Here is a 23,243-nt window from a genome sequence, read left to right as displayed (position 1 = left end):
GCCGAATCTTGTTGAAAATACCCATATTGTCTCTCATTATCTGATAACAACTGAAAAAACGGCGCGAGTATTTGTGTGCGGCACCTCTCTGAATTTATTGTGTCTTCAAAAAATATAGGCCCTATTATTCTTTTGGCACTTACAGCACACCACACACCAATTTTTGCATCGTGTAACGGAACTTCGTGTATTATTCGGGGATTTTCAGTGCTCCAGTATCTATTGTTCTGTGAACAAACATGACCACGCAAGTGAAACCATGCCTCATCCGAAAAAATTATTAACTGTGGATCAACAATACCATCTACAATATTCTGCAAAACCCAATTACAGAAATTTACTCTACTTACGTTGTCAGGGGGCCGTAATTCTTGCACTATAGAAACTCTGTACGGTTTTAATTTTAGTAGCTTAGTGGCTGTATGTGCTGATGATTTTGACACACCCATCTCCTGTGAAACACGGCGTAGAGGTTTGTTTGGAGAACGTTCTAACGCTGCACCAATTTCATCGAGTTTTGCTTCGGTTAGAATCCGTCGTTTTTGCTTAGGTGTTTTAAAATTTAACGATCCAGTTTCTCGTAATTTAAGGACAAGACGTCTAACCGTATCTCTATGTGGAGGTGAAACGCCTGGGAATTTCTGTACAAATTGCCTACACACGTCTCGACACGAGTCTGTTTTCACGTAAGTGTCATACATAAAAATTCTTTGTTCTAACGTGAACCTTGCGGTTGGCATTCCAATCGTCTGACTGACACAACACACATACACACTGCAATAACACAAACAAGTAACGGCAAGTAACCAAGAATAACACTCTTACGCACAGTACGAAATTAACACGCTCTTGGTTTACATCTGCCTGCCACTATATTCACAGCTCTGTAGTCGCGAAGGAACAAAAAACTTGAGCTAGGAGATTTCGGATTGCAAGGAAGCTCACGAACACCATTAGCTTTTAACGGTTCGTCTGCAGCGTAATCTTGATACAGTGTTGCACATTTGAAACCTCCAAACGATCCCCATCGACACAAAACTCTTTCAAGGATATAAACTTAAGCAGGACGTTACTGGTCAAAACTATGATTAAAATGTTTTACAGAGTATTATCTGTGGCTCTTAATATAATTTCTAAAGCGTATTTATTTGTGTATATAAGGGTGGAACTTGGAAGAATTACAGAACTTTTGCATGTTATAACACAGGTTAGTGCTCGTTTTGCAAGATGTCCACAAAAATAAGCGGGCATTACAGGCCGCAAATGTCGGCACCTCCGTCAGCCCCGCCCGCCACATTTCTCCCGATCTCTCGGCTGCAGATCGAAATGGACGCACTGTATTATCACGAAATGAGCTGGTTTATGAATTTTGTCTAGCTGTTGTAAACTATATTATGCTTGCTTTCAAGTACAAGTGGCAGAAAAGCTTGGAGTTGCAACACAACTCTTATAAGAAGTAAATAGTTTATATGGATGTAGTTGCATTTTCAAAACTTTTGTAGTTCCAATGAAAAATGGTAAAACATGAATAACCATGATTAAACTCACATCTCTAATGTGATAATTCAATACACTGAAAAATATGGTACTTTTGTTTTGACATCTGTTCTTTCAGTGTGAAGTTCCATGATTGATTTTCTATAGGAATATAATTGATTAATTGGATAATAATAATTATTATTATTTGATAATTCCATTTTGCTTTACAGCTAAATTTGAAGTTACACAATTACATGAATTATAAAATTTGACCAATGCACCCTGGCAGGACACATGGAATCAATTCTCTGGGGTGGGTTATCTAAGATCAGAATTTTTCAGACCTTATCTCAGTATAAAAGTCGCTGGGCTTCACCAGCCTCTAATAAGTGGGTACCTGGGTACATCAGTAGCTGGAGCATGCTGCTGATCATATCACCTCCAAAAATGTCTGAAATCATGAATATGTGGAACCCTACCTTAACATCCCCCTATGTGCTTTCAAGGCATGGTGCAGTAAGAAGCACTATGCAACTTATCTTACATATAAAACATTTTCGTAAATTATTATTATTCATTATATATTTATTCACAAAATGAAGCAAGTGTTTATGTATGAAATTCTAATTTTGGATTGGCCTACAGGTGTGCGAACACACATTCCCCAACTTTTCCAGGTATATTCAAAGACATTTCCAGACCACCCTGTAATGTTTTTATCTTGTTTTAATGACGTTCACAGTACTTTTTTGTGTGTGTGTGTGAATACATAAAAGCTGTGGCTCCCACTGCAAGAAGTACTATATTTTATATTTGAAAGTATTTCTTTTTTGCTTATGAGCAATGGGAACACACATTCAAATTCAAACTGTGCAGAATTGGAATCCTGGATTCGGTATCCAAACCTCTGATTCTGGATATGATATTTGAAACTCGGATATAAAATCTGATATTTGAAACTTCGTTCCAGGATCCAATATCCAAATGCTGGATCAAATATCCGAATCCTCCAATATTCTGATCTGCCAATTCCTAGTTTACAGATACACGAAAAAATTAGGGCAGAGTTGATACTGATGCATTGGTATCAACTGATAACAGTGCTATCAATATTGGAAATTATTAATTGGAATTTAATCACAGACACTGGTTAATACTTTTCTAGATTGCGGGTGTCTTGAGGAGTCTGCAAAAATGTCATGTGGCATTTTCGTGGAGTTTGAATATTCTCAAAATCATGCAAAATGCCTAATTTTCACTATTTATACAAAAACATTATGAGGAGAAATTGATTTTGTAATTAAATGGTTATTTCATGTGAAATTATAAATATTTTCAAGCAAAACACTGGTATGTTGATACAACATAATTCGAATGGAAAATATAAATTAAAATTTATAAATATCTGAACTACTTTGAATTGTTTCAATTTTCTAGTATTCGAAGTGGCTTTGGCTCAACTCTACAAACAATTTGTATTCAATTCAAATTCAATAATCTTATTTTATATTCCCCTGACTTTTCCAGGATTTCCAGAACACTGATACACTACTGGCAATTAGAATGAGTGAATCTTATGCTGGCAAAAATTTTATAAAAATTCATTCATGTCTATGAAAATAAAGCTAAACATTCTTTCCACATTTCTAAAACTTTTGGGAATGGTGACAGGCCCATATGCTGTGTGGTCAACCTGAACTTAATTCTAAGGCAAATACAGGGTGTCCAGAAAGTCAAACTCAGACTTTGAACATACGTAACTTGTGTGCAAATAGTGACAGAGACATGAAACTTACGCTCAGTATTAACTTTATCTGTGTGGATATTTTTTAAACATACTTTTTTATGAATATGGCATAAATAACCTCATAAAATCGTCTGTAAATGCATAAAATTCATGAGAATTTGTCGTTCTTTTATCAATTTGATAAATACCCACAGAGACCATCGATACACATCGAAAAGTATTGCAAACAATTCCACAGCTGCCTTTTATCCATGTTTGTTTACACTTCACACAAAAACCTTTTAAGCACCTTAGTAACTTTTCATGCAGAGCATGATTTTCTGATTTAATATTCAAAAATATCCACATAGACAAAGTTAATACCAAGCATACATGTCATGTCTCTATCACTTTTGGAAAAAAGCAACGTACGTTCAAAATCTTAGTTGCGTGACTTTTTGGAGACGCTGTATTACTAACTTGGCAGTTACTTGGAGAGACATAGAAAGGCAAAGAAAGAACTAACCATCTCTGACATCCCCAGCTTCAATTTCGCTTAATCCATTGGCCATGGAATCCAAGCCTTCGTTTTCCGACCGCGATTTCCCGCCTTCTCCGTAAGGTTTTGTCTTCCAACCTCCACGGACAAAGTTGTTGATGTTTGCACTGGGATCGCTCAACCGGCGCTGAAAACGAGCAGAATTCTTCAAGGGCTTTTTATTAACTTTGATTCTTCACATAACTACACAGTACACAGTTGAATCTGCTTACAAATAATTGAATCCAGCAGTCTATGCATTCTGCCATAAAAGCACCAGCTCAAGTTTGTCCGTGCTCAATAATTTCAAATACATATTTTCAAGAAGAAAAAATATGTAGGATAATTTGAATTATAATAATGCCATGGTGGTCTAGTCTGTAGGGCACCTAACTGCCATGCGGGATACCCGGGTTCGATTCCTTGGGTGGGTGATCTAAGGTTGGAATTTTCCAGGCCTTTTCCCCCATAAAGTGGCTCTGGGGCTCACCCAAACTCAAATGAGTACCTGGGAGCAACCGTGGGGGAGATAAAGGTGGCCAGAGCATGGTGCTGATCACATAATCTCCAAAAGGGCCGAGTGTGAGAATATGTGGGACCCTACCCCCCACCCCATCCCCTAAATGTGACTTCATGGCATGGTGCTATATGCACGGGGTACTTTACCTTTACCTATATTATTTTAGTATGTTGTCATATTCTGTAACTAAATTAAATATGAAAAAATCAGTCTTCGGAAATTTACTTTTCAAAACTAACTGTAAGTTACTTTAATGTTGATAAGTTATAACTTTACTAACCTCAAGTAGTAACCTCAATATAACATTAAATTACATTTTGCTAAATTACAATTGACGCCATAAGTTTACATATTAAAATATAGAGGTAAGAACATTCAAGGTAAACCAAAATTCCCTTCTGTACAAAAAAGGTAAAGAAAAGTAACTGTCATTACTTGATAAAAGTACAACTGCAGATGGAACTAGTTACTTGAAAAAAGTAAATGTTACTTGTAGTTTACTTCCAAAGACTGCAAAAAATACCATACTTGCTTTGCTGGTAAATCTTTTGTGAGGAAATTCAACTGTGTATATAATATATAATCTGACAGACATTCTAACAGGTAGAATACCACATGCAAATCTATAATGGCTTAAATTTCCTAATGGTGAACACAGTGTGTTTAACCCTAACCTTATAATTTAGTGCACACAGGAGATGTGAAGAAAAAAAGTGCAGGCTCAACCATAACTCCTCGATGGCATAGTAGTAACATCATCGCCTTGTTATCAACGGGTTTGATACCTGCCGCAGGCACATTGCACAGTGGTTCACAAACCACTTTAAACTGTAGGTCGAGTCCTGATTGGCCTATCTGTGCATAAATTGGACTTAAAACAACAATTCAAACAAAATTCAACCATGGTCTGGCAAGAGCTCTACCAACTTTGCTACTTTAACTTCGGTATCTTGGTTGGTAGAGAAATGGTACGGTAAGTCATAGAACCAGGTTTCAGTCCTGGTTGAACATGCACTTTTTTGTTTTAAATTTCTATGTAGTGTGTTTTGAATCTAATAACATCATATTTTTAAATGTATACAATACATGTAAAGGATTAATAAACTATTTGAATATATCAGAAATAAACAAGAGTGGACAATCTAATGCAAGAAAAGTTTCTGAATGTTCGTTGAATTTTTCTGATTTTATTTGTTACGTTTGCGAATCATTATGGCTCCTTCCTTTCTTCACAGAGAAGTAAGTGTGAATAGTAACAAAGACCATGGTATGCACTAAAAGCTAGACCACACAAACATATGAAAAATATTAATTATGACTATGCCGATACTGATGTATTGGTATTGACATTGGAAAGTATTAGTTGGAATTTAATAACAGACACTATCCCATACTTTTCATTAAGTCTGCAAAAAATATTCCATGGCATCACGGTGGTTAGAATGCTAAGTGCTTCTGTTGAAGCTTCATTATGGGTCAATCCATATGAAATCATACAACCTGGTTGCTCGACCATTTTTAAAAAAGTTTATTTTTTGAGTGGTGTGAGCCTCATATATTGACAGTTCAGAACCACTCTTATTTTATTTTTACTATCACCGATTTGAAGATGGCGGGCATTTTTTTATCATGGCGCGCGTCATTTTCTCCATTCGTAAGCATCAGCGGCAACTATTTTTTCTCAGCTCTGGTAAGTCCTACGACAATGAGACAAAATCTGTGATGTTAAGCACATTATAGGCTACAATTATATTTCTGTGTAATTTTCTAAATATTATTCCTTCATAATAAATTTTAAGGTTAAAATTGTGTATTTTAATCGCTCAAAATGACATTTTCGGACATTTTTTTGAGGGGGAAGGCAGTTTGCTTGACACTTGAATTTTTTTGTGCAAGTACCTGTGTACCAATAGAGTACGTCAAAATTATTTGAAGCTTGAGACTTTAATATTTGTTTTTCTACAGGGTCATAAACATGTACTTTTTGTTAAAAAAAATCCAAGTTCAGGGTTAAATATCTCTGGTGGGCAGTTGTTTAAAAATCTGAAATTTGTACACAATACAGTACTTCAGGATAAGTATCTTCAGTAAAAATTTTGAGTTTGAGATTTAATTGGTTTAGGAGATACAAAACTCGTGACAAATTCAACATTTTACATTAAATATGGCATGCCTAATTTCATTTCTTATTAACATTTTGTGTTGAAATTCTGCAAACTGTAATTTGGAATGTCAATGAACAACATTACAATACTGAAATGGCTCTGCAATAAAGTATATATACGAGGGCATGCTGAAAAGTAAAGCTTCCTATGTTTTTATTTTCTTTGTTACCTTGTAAACGCATTTTGGATTTTGAGCAACCATACATTGCACTTATAAGACTTTCCACCTTCTCCATTGAAGGTTTCAAACTTCTATCGCCAGGGGGTGCTGAACTATTGCGAGGAAAATGGCAGCATGTAACCATGCAATGTTGGTGAAGTGCCTGAAGTAGCGTGCCGTGATCGAGTTTATAATCGCAGAAAATGTGCTACAAATTGACATTCATCTGAGACTGAGGGAATATTATGGGGATGAATGTGTAGACATCAGTACTGTGCGATCTTGAGTTTATCATGCTCTTAAAGAAAACCCACAGCTGAAAAAATCTCAGCTATGTGAGAGAATGGAGTGAAAGGCCAGGAACTAGAACTGATGGAGGTCATCGGAATCGTGTTCAGCTGGGGTTTTCTTTAAGAGCATGATAAACTCAAGATCGCACAGTACTGATGTCTACACATTCATCCCCATAATATTCCCTCAGTCTCAGATGAATGTCAATTTGTAGCACATTTTCTGCGATTATAAACTCGATCACGGCACGCTACTTCAGGCACTTCACCAACATTGCATGGTTACATGCTGCCATTTTCCTCGCAATAGTTCAGCACCCCCTGGCGATAGAAGTTTGAAACCTTCAATGGAGAAGGTGGAAAGTCTTATAAGTGCAATGTATGGTTGCTCAAAATCCAAAATGCGTTTACAAGGTAACAAAGAAAATAAAAACATAGGAAGCTTTACTTTTCAGCATGCCCTCGTATATATACTTTATTGCAGAGCCATTTCAGTATTGTAATGTTGTTCATTGACATTCCAAATTACAGTTTGCAGAATTTCAACACAAAATGTTAATAAGAAATGAAATTAGGCATGCCATATTTAATGCAGAATGTTGAATTTGTCACGAGTTTTGTATCTCCTAAACCAATTAAATCTCAAACTCAAAATTTTTACTGAAGTTACTTATCCTGAAGTACTGTATTGTGTACAAATTTCAGATTTTTAAACAACTGCCCACCAGAGATATTTAACCCTGAACTTGGATTTTTTTAACAAAAAGTACATGTTTATGACCCTGTAGAAAAACAAATATTAAAGTCTCAAGCTTCAAATAATTTTGACATACTCTATTGGTACACAGGTACTTGCACAAAAAAATTCAAGTGTCAAGCAAACTGCCTCCCCCCCCCCCCAAAAAAAAATGTCCGAAAATGTCATTTTGAGCGATTAAAATACACAATTTTAACCTTAAAATTTATTATGAAGGAATAATATTTAGAAAATTACACAGAAATATAATTGTAGCCTATAATGTGCTTAACATCACAGATTTTGTCTCATTGTCGTAGGACTTACCAGAGCTGAGAAAAAATAGTTGCCGCTGATGCTTACGAATGGAGAAAATGACGCGCGCCATGATAAAAAAATGCCTGCCATCTTCAAATCGGTGATAGTAAAAATAAAATAAGAGTTGTTCTGAACTGTCAATATATGAGGCTCACACCACTCAAAAAATAAACTTTTTTAAAAATGGTCGAGCAACCAGGTTGTATGATTTCATATGGATTGACCCTTATGCATTTTTAGGGACCCAAAGCTAAAAAACTTAAAATCCATGAAATATTACTAACATTTTGTTATATTGGTACCTGGAAAACAATGCATATTTATGAGAAAATGTAAAATTCAGGTTCCATTGCAGCAGAGTCATAATTTTGTATGTGGTTGCTGAATACGTACTTAGAATTCTCTGTCCGAAACACTTGCGATTTCTAGTTACATTTTAGTGCATAGATTTTTGTTTATAGCGGACAGTACCTGATATCTGTATATGTAGAAATCCTCTGGATCTTCATCCCAATCTGAATCCCACATATCTGTCATGCACAAACCTAGGTCAGATGTTGGAGTTTCAGCCCCATAACCTGAAATAATCAATAAAACTTCAATGTCCAATCTGATTACAATGTTTCAAGTGAAAACATCAAGTAGGCCTAGTAGGATAGAAATAACAAATCAGCAAATGGTATCACTAGGACAGAGCCGATACCACCTTGAACCGATACTGATACTCTCATCTGTTCCCACCACTATCGATACTTGAAAATTGTAATAACTAAAAGTTGTTTAAAGTATTGGTTAATATCAGTGCGTACGTATTGCATGCCAATTATAAGCATAAATTTATCAAAAGTTTTGGTTCAAAATATTCAAGAACTACATCAGAATCCTAAAATACCTCTTATGTTATCACAAAATACAGTTTTTCCACACGCAATCTTGATGCAAAATAAATGGAAAATTTAAATTTTGCATAATTTGCAGGATAATTAGACAGCATGAAGTAGTCATGCAGCATTTTTGTGCAACCTTCTACAGACCAAAATGCCTAAAAAATATTAGTCAGTATTGGTTAATAAAATCTAACCAATATATCAACATGGGTATTGGCTCAGCCCTAGAAATCACCCAGTGGAAATTACTATCATTCTGTTAAAGTCCTGAATGGTTAATACTCTCATCATTGGTGCAAGCCATCCTGGGTTCAATCCTTGGTGGGAGCTCCAAAATGTTGATGTTGACACAACATCACGAGATCAATTGGGGAGTTACTTGCAAAGAAGAAAATGTAGCAAACTCCAGTCTCGAAAGCTGGAAAAGATGGTTTGATTGATTGATTTGGTGTTTTAAGTCCACTTTATGCACAGTAAGGCTAATCGGGACTGGACCTACAGTTTAAAGTGGGATCCGAACACTTGGTATTGAACCCGGGACACCTTGATTACAAGGCGACGATGCTACCACTGCATTATCGGGGAGGACTGGATAAGATGGGACTGCCGCACTGACGACATGTCACTCAATGAAAAAGCTGCTTGGCAGGCTGTGACCCTCACAGGACTTTTGCACCGCGGAGTTTAGTTTGGGTTTTAGTTTAGTGATCGGTGCAGAAAGAAGACTCTGTATTGAAATGATGCATACCTTTAGGTTTCGTGACAGCCATTTCTGCATGTCCTTTTCCTTGGGGACCTTTCATGCGAACAAATTCAATCCGCTGCGAGCTGGCTCCAGAGAACAGACCAAATGTCATTCGCTGTGCCATCTTGCTGCTTAGGCTGGACTGAAACAAGATAAGAGATAATATTACGATATTGGTTACACACAAACACACTATCTCTATCTCTCTTTCTCTCTCATTTAGCAACATTGATGTTTACATTTGTAATTGCCGATCTCTGTGACAGCATGCTACAATGCCATGGGTCCTAGGCTCAAATCACAAACTGGACATGGGTGTTCTTTGTGAGTGTCCCTTCATCAATATCATCACATCATCCTCATCACTGCAATTACCCAAAAGTGGCAGAAAGGTGTTGCTAAATAATAAAAAATCACATTATTTGTATACAATCTTGATCCACTTAGAATAGAAATTGGAACACATTGTTTCTGTTTCACAAACTTCTTGTTTGAATTCTAATAGGGGACTGTACCTACAGTGGGATCTGAACCACTGTGCAATGTGCCTCTACTGAGTATCGAACCTTGGACCCCTTGATTGCAAGATGACAACATTACCACTACGGCATCAGGCAGGCCCACAAACTTCTTATTTATATCATCATGGACTGTATGAATCACACCAGAACAACACATTCTTTGGGTTAGGAGGTGGAAATGCGATGTTGTCACAATTTTTGGAATATTGCACCTTTTATATGAAAAGGTCTTTAGTAAGATTTTGTATCTTTTGAAGAGTGTAATGCAAATAATGTTATTTATCGTAACTGGTATTATAGTGCATTTTAAATAACTGCCAATGTAATGATCAGGATTAACTACAAGAAATAACTTGCACTGAACATTTAAAATTAAAGTATCATAACTTCTATGATCGAGAATAATTTTATTAACAGATTTAAAATTACAATATATAATACAGCTTACCCTGGCATCATATACCCTTTTAAGAGCATCATATCGAATAGATCCCAGAAATATTACGCCTTGAATAGTTCCTTGCCTGTCAGATGCAACTAGCTCTACGCATACCATTTCACCATCTCGGACCAAGATGTCACAAAACACCTGAAAATAAAAAAAGCATAAAATTTATAAAAACAAAAATATCTTTTTTTTAAAAAAGTGTATACCTGTGGCTTCTAGTTGTGTTTTTTCAAAAATGTTCCTTCCCATTTGTATTTGTTGTGGCCATATGGGAATAAATAATCCCTTTAATCTCAATGTTTGATTTTTTAAACTGTTTACCAACTTTATCACTTGGCAGGACTATTTTCTCATTCTTCCATGTATTTAACTACCACCAGTTGGTATATGCATAAACGTTCAACAATTACTTACTTTTAGCACAAGTGAAAGAAAATGATACCAAAAGGAAATTATACCGAGTGGGCAGCATATTTAGCTCGGTTGGGAAAGAATGAGACCGGCAATGTGAATGGAACGTGTTTCGCATTAAGGTGAAAAATGACTGTGGTTCATGTAACTTGTGACCTTGACCTGTTGCCAAGAGGAAGTGCAGAGTTTTCCTGCAAGTGACCAAGGGAGTCAATCCAAGATGCCTACGAACATCCCGAATCCCAGTCATCATTGGAATGGCTCGTACATGACAAAAAGATCAAAAGTGATGGGTACCTTGGCCAGTTCCATTGTCTTCATCAGAGAAGTCAGGAAAATGTGTCAAACATGTTTTTTTTGACATGATAACGCCATGTCCTATGAGTCTGCACAGACTAGAGCAAAACTACAGGAACTCTGATACACTGTCCTCAAACATACTCATACTCGCCAGACCTTGCACCTTCTGATTATATACTTTTTTGACAGCATGAAGGAGCCAATACAGTTGTTAGAAATTCACCAACCGAATCCTTACAGGAGACTGACCACTCCTTGTGTCATACCACCCCAAATAAAGTTCCATTGGGCACTTGTGAAGTTTTCACACAGATGGCATCAGATGTATTGAAGTAAGGGGGGAGGGGATATATCCAGCATGCATAAAAACCTTGAATTTCTGGGAACTTAATGACCAAATCAGGTGTGTGACATTCTTTTCTGACAGACGCAAATATTTATCTTGAAACATTTGGTTTGGCTTTGAACATGGTACCAATCATAAGTGCTGTCAGTTCAACCCTGGTTTATACCTAACTGATTGTTTTCTTACATCCTGTAGAAACTACCTTGAAATAGCATTTTGGTAATTAACTCTTGATAAACAAATTTTTCATTTTTCCCCCACAAATTTCTTTCGCGATCGATTTCTCCACCCGTCTGGTGGCCTGAAAAGAAGCAAAAGTTTGCTTTCCTTGTAACGTTGTGCAATAATTCTGAAAGCTAATCATACTGACAAATAACTAATGAGAATTATTGTTAATATGGAAAGAAAAATACATATTAGGTAAGCCCTACCTCATCAAAATTATCAACCATGAAGCACACATGAGGATATGTCATCTCTTCCAGTTCCCCTTTTGTGTCCATTCTTCTTCTACTTGGAGAGGCATACACTTTCTGAAAAATTAAATGCTATATTATTTCCATTTTATGTACATTTGATCACAACTTTTCACAAATAATAATATTTATTTTAGGGATGTGCCGAAGCCGATTACCAATGTATGAAAATCGGCCGAAATTGACATATCGGTATCGGAATCGGCAAAAATCCGATATTTAAACCGGTACAGATTATACTAGAGTTTTACCTTCTAATAAGTTTTATATTCTAGTTTTGTAAGATTTATTGAAAATTTGGTTATGATTCGTCATTATTGTAGAGTTTTTGTAATAAAATTATTGCAAACTCTCATTCAGAGGATCAACCTAACTATAAATCGGAAATAAAACAGTACATTGCTGAACCAGGATCTGCTGTTGTATTGGAAATTCAAAAATGAGTATTCAAACCTGAAGCAAGTGCTGAGAAAATACTTGGGCATACCTGCTGCATCAGTATTCAGTGATTGAGTGTTCAGTGTTGCTAAACAGATTTGAGATAAGAGAAGAAGTAGGTTACTTCCTGAAGTGCTTCCAAATCTCGTGTTTCTGAAGTTGAATCTGGCAGAACAGGAATTCATCTTGCATTTCAAAGAACTGCTTGTGTACTAATGTTTAATCTCTTGAGAATCCATGTTCTTCTTAAAGGTTCACATAACATCTTGTAGATGCATATGTACATTCGCATCTCTTGAGAATATATATGTATACATATGATATGCAATAGAAATGTACATAGCAAATTTATTTTTGTCATGCTGAAAATAACATCCCATTTCTGTTTAATAATCTTATGTATCGGAATCGGTTCCAAAAATTATCGGTGAGTACATCGGCATCGGTAAATTTTCAGCTTCGTCACATTCCTAATTTATTTATTTAACTGAAGATTCCAAATACAGCATTAGCTATTTTACATTGGAATGAACTAACAACAGAAAATAACAACATACAGTAAAATTACATGTGGTAAAGTGACTTACGCATTCTTAGACAACAATCTTCTGAAACCAGAGCCACGGTAGCTAAATTGATGGAGCATTTCGCTACCACGTGGAAGACCTGGGTCCAGGAATGTTTCCGGTCATTTTCCGTTTCTGCGTAACTCTGAGGTCCACCCAGCCTTGTAGAAATGGGTTCCAGAGGGGGTAAAGGTGGCTGGGGATCCAAGATCAAGAATATGTGGATCTCTATACCTTCACATCACCCCATATGCCTTCATGGCATGCATGCATACGCACAGGAGTACCTTTACCTTTTTTTAATCTAAACATATCTGAAGGAAAATAATTTACAAATATGCTTCATACCTGTGAATGCCTTTTCAGCACCTGGAGTTCTTTAGGGCTAGTCCTTGTGCATATGGCGAGTGTTAGAGTGTAATCAAACTGGTGGATGATTAGATTTAGGTACACAGTTTCTTCCCAGTCTACATCCGGATCACCTATGGGAAGTTTACGGCTGTCTTTACGGAAAACATCCACTTCTGTCTAGAGAAAGGAAACGAACAATGGCAGAGAAGCAACTAAAATAAAATTCAAAATACCAACATGAACATACCGGATGTCCTAGAACCCGATGTTTACGACTGTATAACTTAAAAGCTACATGGAATGAGAAGCAATGCTTTCTTTGAAGATAAGGCCCTGTATATTGAGAAAATTATATGATACAAACATATGGAATATCATGCATGATTTAATAATAAATAATTAAAATGTTGCCAGAAACGATTTTTTTTTTTTTTTGCAAATCGTATTTATTGACACACAGAACTCGCCGAGGTAAATTATTGCAACATTTTTCAATATCACCAAACAATCTGGATGGAATTCTATTGCATTTAACAGAAAAAGTACGTTGATGTAGTCTTACAAACATTGCACAAGCATATGAATGAGCTATTCCCAAATTGCATGTTGCTGGCAAGTGTCACTGACCGACGAGTTTCGCCTCCGGCTATCACACTAAGGCACTTTTAATGAAAAAGGAAAAAGTTGGTTATTTTAGAAAATTTTCGATAACTTTCATACACCTTGAAACCCTGAAATGTAGGTATTACTGCAAATTACAGCAAATATTCAAAGTGTCCAACATTTTCTTGGATACATAAGTGTGTACGTTTTATCATGTTTTGTTGGTTTCTGAGGGTTACAGCACAAATAGTCCCATGTGCTCTATAATGTTTCGTTTCAGATCATCCAATGTCCTAGGTTTATTTCTGTATACTTTGTTCTTTAAGTAACCCCACAGGAAGTAATCTGCAGACTAAAATCTGGCAAACGACTGGGCCATAAATATTTGGAGATTAGACGATTGCCTTAAAATTCTCTCAGCATACAAAGAAATTTGTTGGCTGTTTGGCATGTTGCTCCATCTTGTTGTACGAGGGTCACTATTTATATTTTGAGCCTAACAATGAAAAAACAGGAATTTGGCATTGAAAACTGCTTTATTGTTTTTCGAAGTATTCTTCTTTATGGTCAATACACTTTTGCATTCGTTCGAACCATTTGTCAAAGCAGTTTTTCCAATCTTCTTGAGACACCTCCATAATATGGTTTTTGAACACATCAACAGCATCTTCCGCCGACGAAAATCGTTGTCCACGCAATTTATTCTTGACATTCGGGAACAAGAAGAAGTCACTGGGTGCCAAATCAGGACTGTACGGCGGATGACCCATCAATTCGATTTTTTGACTGTTCATAACATAAAGTCTGTTGTTAGACGAGATGTGTGACAACTGGCATTGTCTTGATGAAGAATGATCCGACGGCGTTTGTTTGTTTTCCGTATTTGACCGAAGACCTCTGGAAAACAAATTGTTGTGTACCATTCAGAGTTGACCGTTCTACGTTCCTCTAAAGGCACAGTTGCCACATGACCAGTTTTCCCGAAAAAACAGGCGACCATTTGTTTCGATGTGCTTCGAGCGTGAACAACTTTTGTTGGATTGGGTTCATCTTGAAACACCCTTACAGTCGACTGCTGTTTACGTTCCAGCTCAAATGCATATATCCATGATTCGTCACCTGTTACAATCTTATATACGTCTTTTGAAGCACCACGATTGTATTTATTGAGCATTTGTTTGCACCAATTGACGCGAGCGTCTTTTTGAGTTTTTGTCAAATTGTGTGGGATCCAACGAGAACATACCTTTCTCACAGCTAAATGATCACGTAATATTTTATATATGCTGGTGGAACTAATGCCTATGGTTGCCTCAATCTCACAGTATGTCACATGACGATCTTGCAGTATTAGGTTTTGCACAGCATCAATGTTTTCTTGAACAACAACTGATTTTGGACGACCTTCGCGAATCTCGTCGGTGAGCGAATGGCGGCCACGATTAAATTTGTTATACCAGCGTTTGACAGTGGCAAAGGATGGGGCTTCATCGCCAAATGTGGAAGTAAGTTGATCGATGCACTCTTGTCTTGATAATCCACGTCGAAAATCGTAAAAAATCATCGCACGAAAATGTTCACGAGTTAATCCCATTTTATTGTTGTCGCGCAATCTCCAAGGCAACATAAACAACACAAATCAAGCTATTGACAAAACATTTGAAGTACGTTATGGTCAATAATGCCAGACAATTCCCTGCAAACATCAAATCGCGCCTAACTTCAATCAGTGTTGCCAAGGCTCAAAATATAAATAGTGGCCCTCGTAGCCAAGCATCATGTTCGTCTTCTTCCAGGAGAGCAACGAATTACATTATGAGATCCCCGTACACAGCGGTATCTAATGTTGTTTCAAAGAATAACAGTCCCACAAGATGACATCTCAATATTGCTCACCATATCCCGATTTTTTGGGAATGCAACGGTAGTTTATGCAACTGATGTGGGTTTGATGTGGCTCAATATCTGGAATTTTGGCTGTTTACGTACCAGTCCATTTGAAACCAAACTTCGTCGCTAAAAAAAACTTTATTCAGTACATTGATACCACTTCTTCTGATGAATGATTGGAACCAATGACAGTAACGCAACTGTGCCGTCAAATCCACCCTTTCAATTCTTAGACAACATGAACTCTATACGGGTACAATTTCAATTTCCATACAGCCCTGTGAGCAGTTGACTTGTGTAATGCGCATTCTACGGTGAGCTTCCTGACTTTTTTGGCGATGCCACCATTTTTTCTTCAACACGCTGCAGAACATCAGCTCCAAAAACAGAAAGGCAGCCTGAATGTTTCCTATCACTTACAGACCAAATTTGGCGAAACCTTTGCACAAGACAAAAAATTGTCAACTTCTGTGGCAAGGAAGATGTCAGGAACATGGCACTGTTACACCAGAATAAGACAATGTTCTGACATATTGTTCAACAATATACACTCTTTCCTCTATAGAGAATGGTATTTCGAAAACACACACAGTTCAGCATACAAAAAACACAATCCACTATTACACAACAACCAGCTCACTGGATAATCACCTATTTCAGGCACAGGAAACAACTGACAAACATAATTCACTACCAACATTTCAGGGTTGCAAGGTATATGAAAGTTCTCGAAAATTTTCTAAATTAACCAACTTTCTCCTTTTTCGTGTGATAGCCAGAGGTGAAACACATCTGTCAGTGACACTTGCCAGCAACAGTGTTGCCAGTGTGGTTCGTAATATTGCAAAAACATCAAATTTGGGAATAACTCATTCATACCCTTGTGCAATGTTTGTAAGACTTTCTGTCAAATTCAATAGAATTCCATCCATATTGTTTGGTGATATTGAAAAATGTTGCAATAATTTACCTCAGTGAGTTGTGTGTGTCAATAAATACGATTTGCATTTTTTTAAAAAAAATTCTGGCAACATTTGAATTATTTATTATTAAATCAAGCATGATATTTCTTCCATATGTTTGTAACACATAATTTTCTCAAGATACAGGGCCTTATCTTCGAAGAAAGGGTTTCTTCTCATTCTGTTTAGCTGTTATACGGTCATAAACACCAGCTTCGGCAACTTCTGGGACACACTGTATAAACCCTGCTAAATTTAGAAAATAATTTTGCAATACTCAGTCAATACATAATATATTGGATATTTCAATCTTCTTACATAAAAAACTAGAATCATGTTGCTAAAAATGAATATAGCTTGCACCATGTCTGAATTTAATTTATATTACACATTTATTTGTGTGGGTTAATACTTAAGCTAAGTCCATATCAATTAATTGGTATTGGAAACATGTGTGGTTTCAGTATTGGGGAAATTATGTTTGAAAATTTTTTTGGTTCTATCACCCCTCAATTTACCTCATATATGTAATTTCAGAAATAGCTAATATAATATTTGACAATCATGCTGGATATGCCACACCTTCTAGGTTAAACAGGAATTAGCTGTTTAACAATAATTAACTGTAATTTCTGGATAGTTAAAAAAATTATAAAAACCTCAAGTATAGGGTTACTTTGAAATTTATCATTTCTATAATTTTGTTCAAAAATAGACATTTATTACAACTTAATGAACATTAATATTAATTTTTTGGATAGTAATAATAACCCATGGCACAGCAGCCCATGAGGAGTAGGGCCTATTTACCGACCTCCTACAAGCCTCAGCAGAGGTGAGAAATCATCCAACAAGTTATGGGGTGATGCGTGGTTAGCACGACAAATCCCCAGTTGTTGCTGTTGTAGTTTTACATGAACAGGTTATGCTACTCATTCATAGTTCCCCAATTTCGTCACAATGGCGGTCCCATGCACTGGCTGAAATCTCAGGAGAAAAGTTGTTACACTTACCCCCAGGAGATTTGAACCACCGTGCATCTGTAGTCCAAGCTCAAAGCCTTATGCCTTAGACCACACGGCCACAATGCAGGACAATTTTTTGATAGTATCAATGAACAAGTGACAACCAAATTAGAATTCATGCATGAAAGAAGTAATAGCTTATCTGAAAAGAAAAAAAAATAGATATGTGCATAATATATTGGATCTTTCAGCTTTCCCTTGCAATCCTTACACAGTACACTCTAGTATTTCTCAAATAAGTAATTATAACTGAGGTACTTTTGGGTGAAGTAAACTTGGTTACTTTGAAAAAGCATCTTTCTGAACATTGGTAATATGTACCTCAAACTTTGGTAGAAATCTGGATGAGCCTTTCACATGCCGTTTTCGAACGAAAAAAAGTAAGTCATCACAATCTATGCTCCTGTCTGTTTCAAATAAGAAGTGTCGGACAAACAAATCGGTCCAATATGTTGTGCCATGAAGCATAACAAATCCAGAATCTGAAATACAGAACAATAGTTTATTATTTTTGGCATATTTCCAAAGAAGCATATAGAATTACTACATTATTATATTTTTTTTTACTTTAAGATAAATAGGCAATTATGATGGATAGAACTAAAATACTGTCTGTTCCATAACTACAGTATTAGTGTCTCCCATAAGCAATGTTGCATTTTTTGGGGAATAAAATGAACACTGTGTAAGCGCAGGAAAAACCTAACTTTCTTTGAAGCACCAAGCTGGGGGTGCCCATACTTGATTAATCTTCAATGTTTGACAGACATACCAGCTTCACATTAGTAGTGATGTTCCAGATTGAGGGTCATATTTGATGCTGGTATTCCCATTGAGCCATTTTTGTGTCATACAATGGTTATAACATGCTCTATCTAGTAGAAAATGGTCATATACACATACACGTGTGTCTACGTGCTTTACCCTACATTGATATTTCAGTGAAAAACGCAGGCTTGATCAGGATTCAAACTCTGGCATACCATGCCGTTGCTATACCAACTGAGCTACTGGCCATCTAGTTCGCTGCACTTTTAAACTCCCTTTGTATTCAACATGCCTAGTTGGTTACATGCAACGCCAAGTGATCTACTTCATCGATTTGGTGTCGAGTAGTGCATTTGGTGTCTGCACCATTTGCACTACATTCTGGAGTGGTGTAGTGTGTGGTATATGGTCACATAGTACGTGTTAACCAATCAAATGAATGTTTAAAGCTGCAGACAGGCATTTCTTGTGTGTTCTGTACTCGAATACCACTTTTCTGGTGTACAGCATCTACTTGGCTCAACAGTTTCCTTGCGTCAACCTGGCATGGGATATACCTGCACTACACCTGGTGTTAAAAAAGGGCAACAAACTATAGGTCCTGCGCAACAACTTGAGCTCTGGGGTGAAAGTATTCGAGTTGACCACCAAGGCAGTAACAACCCTCATAATGAGTTCCCCACCCTTCAAAACCAGTGTTTGCAACCATACTAATTTCTTGCTATTCCCAATAAATGTTACCACATTAACTGATAAACAGGGGTGATTCCTCCATGTAGGAAGTGAGGAACTTCCTACAGTTAATTTATACTTATCTCCAGTTCTCTACTTTTTAGGAGTTTCATAATAATGTGAATTAATGCAATACTAGGTTAGCTACTGTGAAGAGTTGATGGCTGTCGCTCACTCCAGCCACAGTCCAAAGACGATGGACGCACAGGCTTTGCTGCTCCACCTGAGGAATCTCGCCGGAAGCACTACAGACAGATGGATGAGAAGTGGAAGGGGCAGGTTGCATTTTTTAAAGACCCAGCCAGGAGGCACCAAGAGTTTCCTCAATCAGTGATCACAACCCCAGCAAAATGGTACTAAACCTAGGACAGTTTGACCTTTGTTGGCACCTGGCACCTTGGTTTTGGCATATTGGTAAAATCTAGCATAATCTGCAAAGTGAGTATCTGGGAGAGGGAAATCTAATTCAAAGGAATATGTTTTCAGGAAATTATGTCCAAATCTTATTTCTACTTCACCAGCGGACATGTTTCAAATAAAAAAAGTGTGTGCCTACACAGTGACAAGTTATTTACAACAATGTCACAATCCATCCTCTATCTTTTCTTTATTCAGCCCGATTTTGTTAATGAGGAAATTGTATGGCAGGAAATTGGTAGAAGGTTGGGGGTAAACAAACAATTTCCTCAAACAGTTTCAAATTCTAGGCTGAACCCATTTCGTTTGTTGAGCCATTGTACACAATTTTGTGTAAAAATTAACAATATTACATAACTGTAGTGAATAATAAGTAACACATAATTTAACTTAAAACTACAGTTTATCTGAAAAAATAATTAATAATAAATCCTAGCACAATTTAGAAGCATTTATAGCACAATTTTAGAATTCAAGGAGCACTCTTTATTATCTCTATTCACACAATGACAGGGGAGGGGACAAAATCTAAATTCTTGCAAAATCTATAATATCGTCAATGCTATTTTCGTACGTTTTTATAGGTTCACATTAAAATCTTCCATAGTTCAAGAGGGGCAAGGACCCCTTGTCCTACCTTGTGCATGGGCCTGCAGCAAACATTCTAAATGCAATGTATAGAACAAGCGATACGTGCCAGATTAATTGAACACATTTTTCAAACCTTCCTCGGTTTACTGTAACTTCTTCCTACATGCTAAAAAAGCCACAAGTCGCCACTGCTGATAGCCAAGAGCATTTTTTAACAAAGCTGTATACACACACACCCAGTATGACAAATAAGTATATCGGCCTTCTAGCCTAACCTATTATGGTAACGTTTCAGATTACTTTATGATTTTTTTTAAATTCTCCTACCAGGAAGACAATTATCGTAGAATTTTGGCATTCGTTGTCACACAAAATTTGAACCTTCCTTAACGTAATGAGCACTGTTTTGATTTTGAAAAAAAAAAAAAAAACCTTAATTATAGAGGAACCACAAGCAAAAAAAACCTGCGCAGAAGCACATCGCGCCGGCTGGTGCGGGAAAGGGCAGGGGGAAGCAACATTCGTGCTGGCTCACGTCCGCGTTGCCAGGCCTATTGATTTTTCGGGAGAATTCCTTAATAAACTATTGCTATGGAACCTCCAACGGCCAGCTTAAAAACACGTTTCCTGCTCATCTTTACTTGAACATGGAGGGGAGATGTGGAGTGGAACTCTACTCAGCCGTGAAAAGTGCTGTTTGAACTGTGAAATTATGTCAAACACTACTCAATTGTGCTAGGACATTATTTTAGCAGTTTTACTACATTACTATTTTTAGATGGCTGTATTTTATCCCACCCTAAACTCTATTTCTATTTTAGTTATTTTACGTCGCTTTTGTGCCTCTCCGGGTAAGTACGACAATATGGATGAATGAAAAAACTGATTAAATGGATGATGTGACACAAACACAGTGAAACGTCCTTGCCTTACAAGGTAGAAACACTGACTTCATAGCGTGGGCAAATTATGTTATACATGTATGTGTTTGTGGGTGTGTGTGTGTGTGTATTTCTAGCAGATGGGGAGGATGGGTGGCACCCTAGCATAAGCGTTGCTATCTTGAATTATTGAGGAAGACATGCTATCTAATTCACCAAATATATTTCACATACGTAATGCATTTTCTCATTATGGTGCAGGACGCGTGCCCACCCCTATCGATAGCTGTACACCGAACACCAGCAGAAGGCAAATTGATTTGTTATTGTTAGCATTCGACTTGAAAGATTGTGGAAAATTGCCGACAACGAAAGGCGGCACGTTAGCTTCATCTGTGAATACAACTTTCTACCATTTCCTGTCATAAAAATTCCTCACGATAATAGAGGCATCACAAACCCCTTGTGTCGGTGCTGAGAAAGGGCAAATTTGAGGGTGTTTTCCACGCACCCTCTAACCGGAAAATGCGGAAGAGATGAAAGATGCTGGTCGGTTTCCTCGGGCGGTTTACTTTCTTTTGTTTGAAACATGTCCACTCCTGAAATGGAGATCTTCGGTATATTTTCGCCAAAAACAGGGTGCTGGGTTTAGCACCATTGTTACAAAAGTATCTGTGAAGTTTACACCGTAAACAATGTGTGCCACTCCCCTTGCCCCCCCCCCCCCCCCCCCGTGCGCACAACTATGCTGCCCCTCTGCCCCCAAGAATGTCGTTCATCCGCTACTATTAGATCATCGGATTTTGTAGCAGATCTTCTGGTTTCCCAAGGAACAATCTCCCGAATTTTTCAAATCTGACCTGGCAACACTGTAGTTTTTATCCTTTTCAATGCCAATTCATGGTTTCTTCTGGGAAAATATCTCTCCGACATGGAATTGCTGTTGCTGCCATTTGCTTTCTGCACGTGAACACAATATTTACGTGTTTTAGATGACGTAACCCCCCCCAATAAGTGTTGCAAACCATGCAGTCTTTTCGCAAGAAGATGACGTGTCTAGGATGTGTCGTGAAGTTTTTAACGATGTTTGCCTAACCTAACCGAACCTTACCGGAAATGGTTTGTGGGGCACCTAACCAAACCTTACCGGAAATGGTTTGTGGGGCTAACGTCAATGATTTGTGGGGCTAACATCAATGGTTTGTGGGGCTAACGTCGATGGTTTGTGGGGCTAACGAGGTATTAGCATAATTTCCAATCTGACCATGAAATTAGGTATTTTTCGGTGAATAAGGTTGAAAAACTGCATTCACACTTCAAATCGACAAAATACTTCCACATCACGCAATGAACCAGTACGCTATTGCCATATTGCGTGTTAGAGAACCGAGAAAAGGAAGAACAGTAAGTACTCGTAAATTTAAGAAATATAAATTATTTCCATTAGAAATTCATTATTACACCTAAAGAAATGTTCCGCAATGCAGAATTGTACGTTAGCAATGTAAAAAAGTGCGAAATAAATGATTTCTAGGTGTCTCCACTATACGGAAGTAGTACCCACCCATGTTTGCTTCGTAAGCTCTTTTTGTCCACTCTTCCTTCCCTATCATTTGATTAAAACGTCCAAGCACCTCTACGGAATCATCAATGCTTGTGTACAATATATTTTACTTGTAGAGGGCAACAGGAAACTGTGATACACCACTGGTTGCCATAATAAGCCTCCTACCTTTTCCACTTGGTGGTTGAAGCCCTTCAACATCTTTCGTGGTTTAGGCCCTACAACAGCTTTGTAACATTGTCATGATTTTGGCACCATGTGATGTTTGTTTACGTTTCATCTAAATAGTACACAGATCTTCCAGTCTTTTGGCATTCATGAATATCTCTCAAGAATTTTGCATGCAGTACACCAATATCTGGTTTCTCCATCAAAATCTTTACATTGGA

The 23,243-nt window shown here is 37.2% G+C and overlaps 1 protein-coding gene across 5 annotated transcripts in view; it reads right to left on the bottom strand.

Moving 5' to 3' along the window:
* The window catches only part of LOC145997269 (uncharacterized protein KIAA0930 homolog), a 44,675-nt gene that overhangs the window by 18,699 nt on the left and 2,733 nt on the right, over positions 1-23,243 (bottom strand). For 3 of the 5 annotated variants that reach the window (XM_083134141.1, XM_083134143.1, XM_083134138.1), the window contains exons 2-8: positions 18,223-18,383; positions 13,419-13,598; positions 12,022-12,123; positions 10,534-10,674; positions 9,568-9,706; positions 8,404-8,510; positions 3,732-3,909 (exon numbers count right to left, since the gene is read on the bottom strand). In XM_083134141.1, the coding sequence (XP_082990267.1) occupies positions 3,732-3,909; positions 8,404-8,510; positions 9,568-9,706; positions 10,534-10,674; positions 12,022-12,123; positions 13,419-13,598; positions 18,223-18,383 (1,008 nt within the window). The remainder of the gene's footprint in view (positions 1-3,731; positions 3,910-8,403; positions 8,511-9,567; positions 9,707-10,533; positions 10,675-12,021; positions 12,124-13,418; positions 13,599-18,222; positions 18,384-23,243) is intronic. The other 2 variants (XM_083134142.1, XM_083134139.1) reach the window with 1 other exon arrangement.

Source organism: Lepisma saccharinum, chromosome 13 (genome assembly GCF_977018435.1).
Source record: "Lepisma saccharinum chromosome 13, izLepSacc3.1, whole genome shotgun sequence".
NCBI classification, from domain to species: domain Eukaryota; kingdom Metazoa; phylum Arthropoda; class Insecta; order Zygentoma; family Lepismatidae; genus Lepisma; species Lepisma saccharinum.
The sequence above is the reverse complement of the archived record's forward strand: the minus strand, read 5'-3'. Positions and strand labels throughout refer to the sequence as shown.